A 12,895-nucleotide genomic window follows, 5' to 3' on the forward strand; every position below is an offset into this window, starting at 1 on the left:
GAGACCAGACCTGGTCAAGGATGTGCCCGTGAATATGAGTAGGGGTGTGAACAAAAGAGATAAAATTAAGAGAAAGAAGGGTTTCTGAAAATTCCTTAGATGACACACACTCCTTAGGGTCCGAAGGACAATAATTAAAGTCCCCAAGGACTAGAGCCGAGGCATAGTTGACCGCCAGGGTGCCAAGTAGGTCTTGAAAGGCCGGGAGAAAGGAAGGAGTTGGTTGAGGAGGGCGATAAACGAGCACTATGGCTAGATGGGGGGAAAGGGAGGAAGAGCGGACCACCAGATAGTCGATTCCGCCCAGGGAGGGAGAAGGGAGGACTTGAAACTGGAGATCAGAGCGGGCAATAAGAGCAACGCCTCCACCCGCTTTCCCGCCAGGGCGGTCTGCGCGGATGGCATAATAAGTCGAGGGAAGGGTAGCCAGGAGGGAAGGGAGGGAGGCTTCAGTGAACCACGTTTCCGTCAGCAGTAGAAGGTCGGGTTTATCAGTATCTAAGAGAGTGAAAAGTTCATGGTGATGTTTGACAGCCGATCTGGTATTAAGTGAAATGATAGATAATGGGGGAGAGTACGAATCACAGGTGGTAAGTGGGGCAGGGGGCGGCAGTGACGCGTGAGGGAGAGGGTAACCAGATGGGCAGGTATGACAGGGGGAGTTGCAGCCCAGCAGTGCGATCCGATGGATGGAACGAGGATCGAGGGGCCAATGGCCCTGCAGTTGGATCAAAGCCGCGGAAGAATATTGGATGCGAGAGCCAGGGGTAGTGGCCCCTTGCCCCGATCTGCCGCGGACGGGCGCAGACGGGCTTAACTCTGGCGCAACTCCGGCGCGCCTACGTCGCGCCCGCTGCGCTCGTCCGCTGCGCTGACGCATGAGGAACGTCTAAGTAGGCAGTGACGCGGTGGGGGAGGAGTCGGGAGGGCGGGGTGGGGTCAGGTTAAAAACAAGATTGCCGTTGGCCGCTCTTGATCAGCGGGACGGTGAAGGAATAGCCAGGTAAGCTGCTAGCAATCAGCAGAGTAACAGAATTAAAAGAGCCAAAATATGAGTCCTGCGCTCAGCGCGAAGCCCTCCGCCCTCTGCCACAGGGCTTAGACAAAGCGCGAGGGGAAGGGGCGGAGCCTAAGTAGGCAGTGACGCGGTGGGGGAGGAGTCGGAAGGGCGGGGTGGGGTCAGGTTAAAAACAAGATTGCCGTTGGCCGCTCTTGATCAGCGGGACGGTGAAGGAATAGCCAGGTAAGCTGCTAGCAATCAGCAGGGTAACAGAATTAAAAGAGCCAAAATATGAGTCCTGCGCTCAGCGCGAAGCCCTCCGCCCTCTGCCACAGGGCTTAGACAACGCGCGAGGGGAAGGGGCGGAGCCTAAGTAGGCAGTGACGCGGTGGGGGAGGAGTCGGAAGGGCGGAAATGAAATTGAATCGTATCCAGGTGTTTATAACAGGGCACAATTGAGTTGTGGATGATGGCAGTGCGGATTTCTTTCAATTCCTGTCAGGGGCAAAAGGTGTTGAGAATACCTGAATCAAACAAAAGGGAGAGGGACCGGGAGCTGTTATGGTCTAGTGCCCATGCTCCAAAACCAAACGTTTAATCAAGAAAGGGGGCACTGTTCCATCAGTAAGTGAGCAGCGACCTTACATACACACTCCGAACTGAAAAAGAAACAGAAAAAGAAAAAGGCGGGATCCTTTAGAAGGAGAGGAAAAACTAGGTTTGGCCTATTATTCACTATTAAAATTATTATGTCGTGGGACCCCCTAGCCATTTTTATCCACGTATCACTTACACCATCACTTAATAGGACCACCTCCACATACCCGCACACATCTTACGGCTGTTCTCTCAAAAGATCTCCGCCAAAGTGACCCTTCGAGGGACCCGTTGGGCATTGCAGCGCCGGCCCAACGAGGAGCACCCCTCGATGATGAAGCATGACATCCTTCGGGGTGTGTGAGGGCAACAAGAGACAAAGAGTGTCTTTCCCATCAGCCCCTATGGTGTACACTGAGAGGGTCCTAGACCGAACCTAGTTTTTCCTCTCCTTCTGAAGGATCCCGCCCTTTTCTTTTTCTGTTTCTTTTTCAGTTCGGAGTGTGTATGTAAGGTCGCTGCACACGTACCGATGGAACAGTGCCCCCTTTCTTGATTAAAACGTTAAGAATACCTGGCCATCCAGTGATTGGCCCCTCTGCAAAGCGCACAATGCAATGATCGCATAATCCAGTTGCGATTCTATGCAAATGTGTGGGTAGGGTGTCTGTCACTCTAGGCAAATGTTAGTGTTTCGTTTTAAAACACGCCCATAATTATATAGGCCGCGCCCCTTTCAAGCACCCCCAGTTTTTTCATCCCACTTAAAGCCCTGGTCGCACCTGTAACCACCGGATCAAATTGAGCAATGTGTGCAGGGCACCGCCCTCCCGTCCCCATCATTTGAGAGGCGCTCTCAGCAGTGCTTCTCTTCCCATCGCTGGCCAGCTCCACACCCCCATGGCATGGGCAGGGTTCTCGGAAGTACCAACCACTCTGCCCCCTCCTTCACCCGCCCGCGTTTCCCTTGCGGCTCCATCAATAGCTCGCTTCACATCACCCACGTGTCCGTGTCTCTCAGCAGCGCACCCCTCCCCGCATTCAAAACTTACAGTGCTGTCAGTAGTTAACCATCCCCATCCCAAAACTGGCAGGGGGTTCGCTGCAGAGCACCCCCCCCCTCCCTCCGATATCTGTAGCACCCCCTCATACCGCTACGCTACCCCTCGTTACTTGTACAGGGCTCCATGTGCTTCCATGCCAATGGAAGCGCCTCCGCCCCATCGATAACCACTCCGTCGATTGTGTGTGTGTGGTCCATCCTTGGGCCGCCCTCTCAGCAAGGCATCCCGTCTCGCATCTCTAGCTCCTCGTACAGCCTAGGGCACAAACCCCAAATGTGCACCCCCTCTCTCGTTCCCGGCCCCCTGTCTGTTAACGGACAGGACTCTTGGCAGCGCACTTGCACACTCTGACTGTCATCCCAGATCCCTGTGCATCATTGTGCGGGGCTCACTGCAGGTCTCTCCTACAGTCTAAGGCACGACTCTCAAAGGTGCACCCCGTCCCTCGCCCCCAACCCATCATCCATGGGCAGGAAGGTCATCGATGCACGTGCATCCAGCCATCTATAGGCAGGGCTCAAAGCGGGACGCGTGCCCCCGGTCTCTGGTCCCCAGCTCCCTGCTCCATCCTCTGCGGCTCTCGCCCTGTCTGGCATCTCTGGCTCCTCCCACACCCTAGGGCGCGGCTCTAGACAGCGCACCCCTCTGGTCCTACCCCCCCCCCCCTCCCCTCATCCGCGCTCGGGCAGTGCGCCCCCTCCTTCCCTGCGCGGGCTTTGGGCGTTGTTCCAGCTGGGAGGGGCTCAGCTGCCCTCCTCTGGTCCAGCCTGCTGATGACTTATAAAGGCAACTTGTGCCAGAGCATCCCTCCTGTCTCTCTCAGCCTCTACCTGTCCTCCACCGCTACACTCCCCTTCTTTCCTCTACCTCGGTGCCCGCCTGCCGCCCTCTCCCGTCCACTGCACTGCTGCCCCCTCTCCACTCTGCCCCAGAGTACTTCTGCCCCCTCCAGAGCATCACTTCGCCCCAGCCGGTCCCCTCCGCCACCAGCCGCGCCATGAGCCACATGGGGAGCCACAGGACCGCGTCCACCTCCTACCGCCGGGTCTTCGGGGCCCCTCTCCTCTCCCCGGCCTCCTACTCCTCGTCCTCCCGCTACTCGACGTCCGGCCGGCTGATGGCCACCCCCTCGCCCATCCACGCCCCCCGCCCGGCGGCCTACCGGGCCCGCTCCAGCGCCCCCGTGCTCCGGGCCTCCTACGACCGCGTGGACTTCGCCCTGGCCGAGGCCGTCAACCAGGACTTCCTGACCACGCGCTCCAACGAGAAGGCCGAGCTGCAGGAGCTCAACGACCGCTTCGCCAGCTTCATCGAGAAGGTGCGCTACCTGGAGCAGCAGAACGCGCAGCTGGTTCTCGAGCTGGGCCAGGTCAAGTCCAAGGAGCCCCGGCGGGCCACCGACCTCTTCCAGCAGGAGCTCAAGGAGCTGCGGGGCCAGCTCGAGCTGCTGGGCAAGGACCGCGACCGCGTGACGGTGGAGCGGGACAACCTGCTGGAGGACCTGGGCCTGCTCAAGCAGAGGTGAGGGGGGCGGGGAGCCGCGGGACCCCGGGGGACCAAGAGCAGCGGGACCCCAGCGGGGTCAAGATCCGCGGGACCCCAGGGGGACCAACTGGTGCTGGAACCTGGGTATTCTAAAGTGGAGGTGAGGGGACCATGAGCAGCGGGACCCCAGGGGGACCAACTGGTGCTGGAACCTGGGTATTCTAAAGTAGAGGTGAGGGGACCATGAGCAGCGGGGCCCCAGGGGGACCAACTGGTGCCGGAACCTGGGTATTCTAAAGTAGAGGTGAGGGGACCATGAGCAGCGGGGCCCCAGGGGGACCAACTGGGGCTGGAACCTGGGTATTCTAAAGTAGAGGCGAGGGGACCATGAGCAGCGGGGCCCCAGGGGGGCCAACTGGGGCTGGAACCTGAGAATTCTAAAGTAGAGGCGAGGGGACCATGAGCAGCGGGGCCCCAGGGGGGCCAATTGGTGCTGGAACCTGGGTATTCTAAAGTAGAGGTGAGGGGACCATGAGCAGCGGGGCCCCAGGGGGACCAACTGGTGCTGGAACCTGGGTATTCTAAAGTAGAGGTGAGGGGACCATGAGCAGCGGGGCCCCAGGGGGACCAACTGGTGCTGGAACCTGGGTATTCTAAAGTAGAGGTGAAGGGACCAGGAGCAACGAGATCCAAAGGCGACTATTCAGGGCCTTTTCAAGCAGAGGTGAGAGCAAAAGGGGAGTCTGGGAGCAGTGGGACCCCAGTGGGACATCCTGCTGAGGATCTAGGTCTTCTTAAGCAGAGGTGGAATGTTTAAGCGGGTCTACAACAACCTTTTCGAGGGTCTGGGCCTGCTCAAAGAAGAGGTGAGAGTTTTAAGGCAGTCTCGGAACAGATCACATGGAGACCACCTGTTGGAGGATCTGGACCTTCTTAAGCAGATGCGATAGGATAAGAGGTCTAGACGCCGCGGGATCCCAGTGTGACTATCTACTAATAGGCCAGGGAACTACCTGTGAGGCAGATGTGAGGGGTGTTTTAAAGGGGGTTTGGGAAAGCAGTGGCATGAACCCAGGGAAACCACAGGTTTGAGGCCAGGGCCTGACAAGCGGTGGTGAGACTTTTAGGTCAGAACGTGTGTTGCTGGATCTGGGTATAGTCAAGCAGAGGTGTGGAGTGCTATGGGTTTTAGGGGTTCCACAGAGAGACCACCTAATGACGGAACAGCAACCTTCTTAAGCTGATATGAGAGATGTAAGGGGGTCTGCTTCTAATTGTTTGAGTAACTGGGCCTTCTCAATCACAGGTGTATGGTGGTCAATGAGCAGCGGGCACCCCAAGGAAAAACTATTGGGGGATCTGTGCCTTCTGTAGCAGAGGCGAGGAGTTCATGAGAGTCAGGGGGGTCGCAGGACCCCACAGGGACAACTTTCCCCATTAGTTGCCACAGAGCCCAAGTCTACTAAAGCAGAGGGTAGGGGGTATGGGGCCATGGGTATCTGATACGGGGTGGTGGGAAGTAGGTCCTGGGGCAGGATGGGACTATCAATGTCAGAAGGACACAGGGATAAGAAGTGGGAATCCGGGAGAGCCACAAGCAGGGAGGCCAGTCTGTCAGAGAGGATGGGCCCACCACGGTGCCACTCCAGCTTCTCATGGTCGGAACACCATGTTTGCAGTCCTGGGGTTTTGCTTTTCTCGTGCACACCCTTATAATCAGGGGCGTTAGTCCATTAGGTACAATGAAAGCAACTACAACTCCCAGAGTGCAAGAGGTCTCCATGTTTCCCAGTTAGGGTGAGTGTGGGGACCGAGGGTGGGAGACACTCGACGAAATACCTGGACCCGAAACCAGGAAGATAATCGCTGTGGGGTACGGTGGTCTCTTTAAGGGGGGTCCCTGCACAGAATACGGGTGGGCAGGAGGGACAGGTGGAGTTCCACAGAGCGCCTCTCTGGGCAGGGTGCAGGGGTGGTTCTCTACACAGAATCCTGCAGGTCTGCTCCTTTTAGGGTGGGGCAGGTTCTGACCCGCGGTTGTCTCCGTGCCCTGGCTGCTGGGTCGGAGGTCGGCAGTGCCACGGGGGGGGGGGGGGGGCGGGGGGTTTGGGAGGTGGGGTCGTATCGTCCCATAAGTCAGATCTCCGCGGAGTGTGATGGGGCTAGGAATTGGGCACCCCGCCCACGGAGGTGAAAGGAGGGGGCGTTTGTGCAGTGCTGCGCTGGGGTGGGGCTCTGACTCCGCAGCGCGTGGGGTTGCAGATTCCAGGATGCCATCAGGGAGCCCTTGTTTCGGGCTTGGTCGGCGCTCAGTGCTTTGTGATGGGGCTTACTGCACAGACTGAGTGGGTGGGCGCAGTCCTGGGTGGGGCCATCTTCACAGGGTGCTGGGAACATAAGTGCAGCACCCTCACAGGGGCTGGTGCCGTCCTTGGGTGGGGCTGTCTGCCTAGGGTGCAGGTGCAGACCCCATGATGGGGGCTGGGGGGACAGGGCTGTAGCCATGGGTCGGGCACGAGTGTTAGAGGTGGTGCCCACGGGGGTCGCTATACTCCCTGGAAGGAGCTCCGGGAGAATGGTGCGGGGAAGCGGGTTAGGCGCTGATGGGTGGGGGCTTCCCTCGGGGAGGGGCTCTCTGTACGGGAGTTATGAGTAAGGTTTATCAATGCAGGTGCGGTCTCTGGGCGGGGCCTGCTGGAAGTTCTGAGAGGGGAAGGGGCAGAAGCATTCAAGACTCAGAATACCTGCACCGGGTGCTGGGGGGGGGAGATGCAGGTCAGCAGCAAGGTCCCTGCATTGGGTGCAGGCAGATACTGTCCCAGGGTCGGGCACCGCCCACAAGCAAGATGCCGGGAGAATCTGCTCTATTTATTTATGCGTTTTTATATAGCGCGGACTTCACCCGAAGGTGTCAGAGTGCTTCATAATAGGACTGATACATGAGAACATTACAAGTTAACAAATTACAAAAGCAAACGTTACAATACATGAGGCAAAAGTGACAACCGTGAGCCAACAAAATACAAGAGGTAGCAAACGGTGCATTACAGGAGGAAAAAGTGACGTGTGCAGGTTACAAAAGCGTACAAAGTACAAGCAGAGGTATAGTACTGCCATACATGGCAGACATTCAAACACAAGAACAAACGTTACATAGGCAATGGTGGCACTTGTGCAGGTATCGAAAGCAAACAAAATGTGAGAGGTAGCAAACAGTGCATTACAAGACAAAAGTGACAAGGGCATGTTACAAACGAGTACCCAACACAGGTAATACTGCAATAAATGGCAGACTCTCAAACCACAAGAACACACTGGGAAGGCACTTTTCAGTGTGTGGTGGTTCCGGTGCTGCTGTCCCATGGTAGGCGTGAACGAAGCTTGTTTGGAGGTGCGGGGCCCTCAAACAGGAAGACTCACAGTCTAACCCTTACCTTCTGACATTTAAAATATTGCCTGATATGCACCTGACGGGGCCCGCCTTTGGTGATCTTTGCCACTCTCCAGGCTGGTTTGCACCCTCCCCCTCCCCCATGTCTCCCACATACTCATAGGACGCAGGCAGACGTTGTGTCTTGTGGCTCGAAGAAACTGTGATAAAATCAATACTTTGTGCCTCTGATTGAACCAAGGGACCTGTGGTCAGAGGGCCATGAATTAAAGATGAGGTCAGCTCCCTCGGTCCCAGGGAAGGACTGAGGGAAGGCATCCCCCAGCTGAGCCCAAGCCTGGCTCTGACACTCCGCCCCTGTCAATACTGCCCCCCCCCCCCCCAAGACGAGGTTTCGGCAGAACCACGACAAAGAGACTGCTGGGTAGAAGGGTCACGATATGAGAATGCAAGGGCAATACAAAGTCGCGATAGGATCCTGGAGAAAAAAAGGGGGGGCACGATGAAAAACTGAAGGGTGGGGGTGATAACAGATCTTGACGTGAGACTGGAGGGTGACGCCCGCGATGCGAAGCAGATCACAATATGAGAAAGGAGGCAGACAAAGAGGTCGTGATATGAGACTGAAGGGACCCTAGGTAGTATATGGTCACGACGGAATGAAAGGTCACAATGTGAAACTCTCCAGGGAGGAAGGCGGCAGAAGTAAAGGTAGAAAATATATGAATGCATAAAACACTACTAACAAATGTGGACATGACAAACACTGTAACCGTATTATAAAAAAGCAAAATATCCTGGTATAGAACCAGGTAGGTAATAAAACATTGGGAAAGCAAAGGATAAATATGGAGCCAACTCATGCTGTGCCCTCTTTTAATAAATAGACCGGCTCTCGACCTATGCACGCTACATATCTACAGTGCTTTTCAAACACAGATGTCGGGCAACGTTTTTAACTTAATTCTTTACTACAGCCCCTAACCCTTTGTAGTATTATTAACCCTAGCCAACAGCAAGGTGTTAAATGATTGTTAATGCAAGAAAGGGCAGGCTCTCCCCTCCTGTCCATCACCACTCCCAGCTGGCGGATTAGGACCTCGTGGGGATAGTACTGGACACTCGTGGGCAGGTTTGTGGCTGGTGGGCTGGCCCTTCATGGGGCGGCTGTACATGTACCATGGTTGACATCTGCTGAGATGGGTGTTAGGCAGTCTGCACCATCTCTGGAAGATGGGCGTGGCAGGTGAGTGGGGCCTTCTCTGGAGATGGGCGTGGCTATGATCAAGGGTGTTTAGCTGTTTAGGGTAAAACACCGGGTCTGGTGGCTTAGTGGATTATTAAATCCACTTAAGGGACCTGTGTTCGACCTCATGGTCACAGGTTCAAATCCTGGCGGGTCCACTCAGCCTTTTATACTTCTGTGGTCGAAAAAATGAGTACCCTTGAGTTGGGTAACAATAAACATCTATTATTCAGCGCCAAGGTACCCTTGGTTAAAGGTGTGCTTTATGTTTCTATGAAATCTCGTGTTAGAGACAGTTTCGCCACCTTGGATTCCACTAAACAGAAAAATCTGTTTTTGGGATACTGACTTATTTATCATCTCGCCTGAGGTGCCAATTATGCGGGGCACCTCGGAATCCTGTACTCATCTACTATGTAATTGCCCACGACTTACTAATGCAAGAAAGTTTTATTTAAATCCAATGTTTGGGCTATATTTTATTCATATTCCGCAGGCAGCGTGTATAAAGTAATTGAAATAACAAATGCTGATTGCACAAAAACTGTAACATTTATGACTGCTTTAATTAGGTAATTTTTTAAGGTGCTCGTTTGCTTGGGTGATAAATTGAATTTGATAGTTTATATATTGCTGGGGCCCATTCGTAACTGAAGATAATTGTGTAATTTTTAGCCTTGTTTTATGCATAATGGTATCAAATATCAAATATGCAATAAAGATTTACTTTTTGATTGTTAGTCATTTTTCTGTGCATAACGGTGCAATGTGTCTGATATGCAGTTAAGTTTTACTTTTACTTTAGTTGATTAAGAGCATCTCTTGAGGAGGAGTCAGTATATGATTGTTGGCATCACTTGAAATAAGTGATGCTGGAACAATTTTCAGAGTGAGGGTACTGCCACCAGTATTACATCCCTGAACTCGTAGGGACTGTGAAAAGTTCAAGTGTCGCACAAAGAATAAGTGTAGCAAATGACCCGTGCCCATTCAGCAAGAGAGCTGTAAGGGTGTAGTATGTAGCTGGGGGTGAATTTTGGAGCACAGTGTCACATGACCTAGTATGGTAAGTCATTGTAATTTACACAGCACATTTTCCATTGAAATGGCCACTAACATTGCACAGACATACAGTTTTGTTGCTAAAACTATGTAGCGCACAAAGGATAATGTGTGGAAATCAGGTTTCAGCAAATATTTGTCATTTAGGAATCGCCAAGAAAAGGGTATTGGTTCGTTTTGAATCCATTAAAATCTTTGGGGCAGATTTACAAGCCCCTTGCGCCACTTTTGCATCACTTTTCCCATGTTAAAAGTGACACAAAAGTGGCGCAAGGGGCTTGTAAATATGCCCCTTTGTTTCACCACAATTCAAAAATACCAACAAAACATTAAAGGGGTGATTATGATGGAGGGAGGATCGCCTCCGCCGGACGAGCGGTGGTGATCCGCCCACCATCACAACCTGATTTACCCCCCCACCATATTACCATGGCAGGGGGTAGCGCGGCGGACGCAAAGTGCGTCTGCCGCCTTTCCGCCGGTTGGCAATCGTTACGATCACCGGCCGGGCGGACTTGGGCACTAGGCACCACCATCCATATTAGGATGGGTGCGGTAACTGGCCTTTCCATGGCAGGGATGTGCTTTGAGGGCCCCCAGGAGGGTGGGGGGTGCACTCGACATTACCATGCACAAGGTGGCAGTCACCGCGCGGTGGCTGCCACGTTGTGCATGAGAATGCACAACATATCAATTTGGCATTCCAGCGGGTGCTGCTGTAAGCAGCACCCGCCGCAATGTCAAATATGCAGGATGCGACCATCAGGGTGGCGGTCGCATCCTAATCAGCGATGCGGGACCGCCGCATGTCTGGCGGGCGCTCCCAGCACCGCGAGGATGCGGGCCAACTGAAGTCCGTCCCCCCATCCTAATGGGCCTTAATTTGTGGTTTCCAAAATGTCGACATATTTTGAAATATTTGTACAGTTCATCTAATGGTATTTAACCCCTTCCATGCAGCCGTTGGCCATTGGCCGACGGCAGCACTACCTCCCCAGTGCTGCCGTTGGCCAATGGCCGACGTGGCCCAGCCCGTTTTGCGGAAGTGACGCACTTCCGCAAAATTGCGGGCGCAGAAAACGGGTTAAATTGTATTGCGTGTCAGAGAAAAAAAAACAGCCTTTCCTTTCACACCAGCAAGATTGCCACATTGTTCCCTTTACAAAATTCTCTTGCTTTGCAATCAGAGAAGGAAAAGTAAACACCAGTCTCCATGTTAAAAGAATAAGCAGCAATTCATCAGGAGACATAGCCTAGCATTTGTCCTCTGTCTTTGTAAGCACAGCAAATGTGACACAGTAAAAACACAATTTAGAGGCATCTTTATTGCTCGTTCACCATCGGAACTTCAGCAGGGTTATTTTGAGGGTGCTACAGCATCCCCGCACCCCTACTTCTAGCGCCTATGCTTTAGATGCGTTAGGTGTGTTAGGCAATCAGAGACATCTGGGAACACCAGTGTTAGATCATTTGAGACATCTCTTGGGGATAGAAGTGTTAGGCTCTTGAAGACATTTCTTGGAGAGACGAGTCTTAAGATGTTAAGAGACCTCTCTTAGAGGTGGGCGTGTTATGTGTTGGACATTAGTTGACATCTGTTGGAGATATAAATCTTAGGACGTTCTAATACATCTCTTGGAGATAGGTTTGTTAAACACCCAAGAGCAAATCTTGTAGACATTGGGTTAGATGAACGACGGCATCTCATGAGTTTGGTCAGTAAGACTATCATTGGCATTTCTTGGAGATGGGTGTGATAGATGATTGAAAGCTTCTTTTGGAAGTGGGTGTGTTATACTATTGTTGGCATTTGTTCTTAACAGCAGTGTGTTAATTTATCAAAGCCACCTCTTAAAGATGTTCTTGTTACGTGTTAGACCTCAGTAGACATCTCGTGGAGGCTAGTGAATTACAAGATCAAAGGCATCTTTTTGAGATCGTTGTGCTGAACAATCCAGGGTGGTCTTGGAGATTACTATGCGTGATCAATGACATGTCTTTGACATTTGGGGTTACACACCTCAGGGTGTATCCTGGTGAAGTGTTAAATGATTAAAGACATCAGGTGGTAATGCATGTGTTTAGTAGTTAAGGCCATTCCTTGGAGATGAGTGTGTTACACAATAAAGGGTATCTCTTTATCACATGTAGAGTAAATATCTTAGACTATAAGGGCATTTCTTGAAGATTGTAGTGTTAATAATAACAACTTATTTTGTTGCAAATCCTAATATCACATTTTCTTCTGTTGTTAAAAGCTGTGAATAACGTTTTACTATTACCAAATGGAATAGTACTCAAACAATCACTTTTGATGAATGAAAAGCTATGCCTTCCCTGCCATATACAAATGTGTGACCTGCTACTCGCACCAGATATTGGATGATTGAGGTTTTTTTTTGAGAGGTTTGCTTTAGACCTTTGTTGTCGTCACTTGCAAATTATGCGTTCGAAGACAGAAAGCTAGAGAAAAGTGTGTTAGGATGAGGAGGCGCCCTTCCAAGACATAGGTTTGTTTGTCGGTCCGTGGTGTCTATGTCACAAATTGTTGGGTTAGATGATCGTGTGCATTTTTTGTAGATGGGTGTCTTACACAGTCAAGGGCTTTTACTTTAGAAATGCCTGCATTAGGTGCATTACTTGATCAAAGGCATCTGTTTAATAAATGAGTGTGTTAGACAATTGACAGTGTCTCCTGGAAACAGTTGTGGCCGGCAGTTGTTGTTATCACTTGTGCTGGGTGTGAGAGACAGTCAAGGGCATCCTTTGAAAATGGAAGACATCTTTCTGAGAAGTGTGTTTGTTAGACCATGAGCACATTTTTCAGAGATGGTGCGACAGATGATCGCAGTGTTTATTTGGATAGATGCACGTGTTAAATGGCCAATACATACCTTTTAAGAGATGGGTGTGTTAAATGATTAAATACACCTCTCGGAGTATAGGTGAATCGAGCAATTGTTGGCATTGCTTGAGGTGGGTGTGGTAGACAATCATTAGCACCTGGTAGAGGTAGGTGTGTGCTAGACAATAGAGAGCACTGTGAGGAG

At 52.2% G+C, this 12,895-nt stretch overlaps 1 protein-coding gene across 2 annotated transcripts in view; it reads left to right on the forward strand.

Moving 5' to 3' along the window:
• Positions 1-3,476: 3,476 nt before the first annotated feature.
• Positions 3,477-12,895, forward strand: part of LOC144827978 (peripherin-like) — a 71,601-nt gene continuing 62,182 nt past the window's right edge. Inside the window, exon 1 of one of the 2 annotated variants that reach the window (XM_078686129.1) lies at positions 3,477-4,182. In XM_078686129.1, the coding sequence (XP_078542255.1) occupies positions 3,659-4,182 (524 nt within the window). In that variant the 5' untranslated portion in view covers positions 3,477-3,658. The remainder of the gene's footprint in view (positions 4,183-12,895) is intronic. The other variant, XM_078686132.1, reaches the window with a different exon arrangement.

This window comes from Lissotriton helveticus, chromosome 1_1, assembly GCF_964261635.1.
Source record: "Lissotriton helveticus chromosome 1_1, aLisHel1.1, whole genome shotgun sequence".
Taxonomy (NCBI): Eukaryota; Metazoa; Chordata; class Amphibia; order Caudata; family Salamandridae; genus Lissotriton; species Lissotriton helveticus.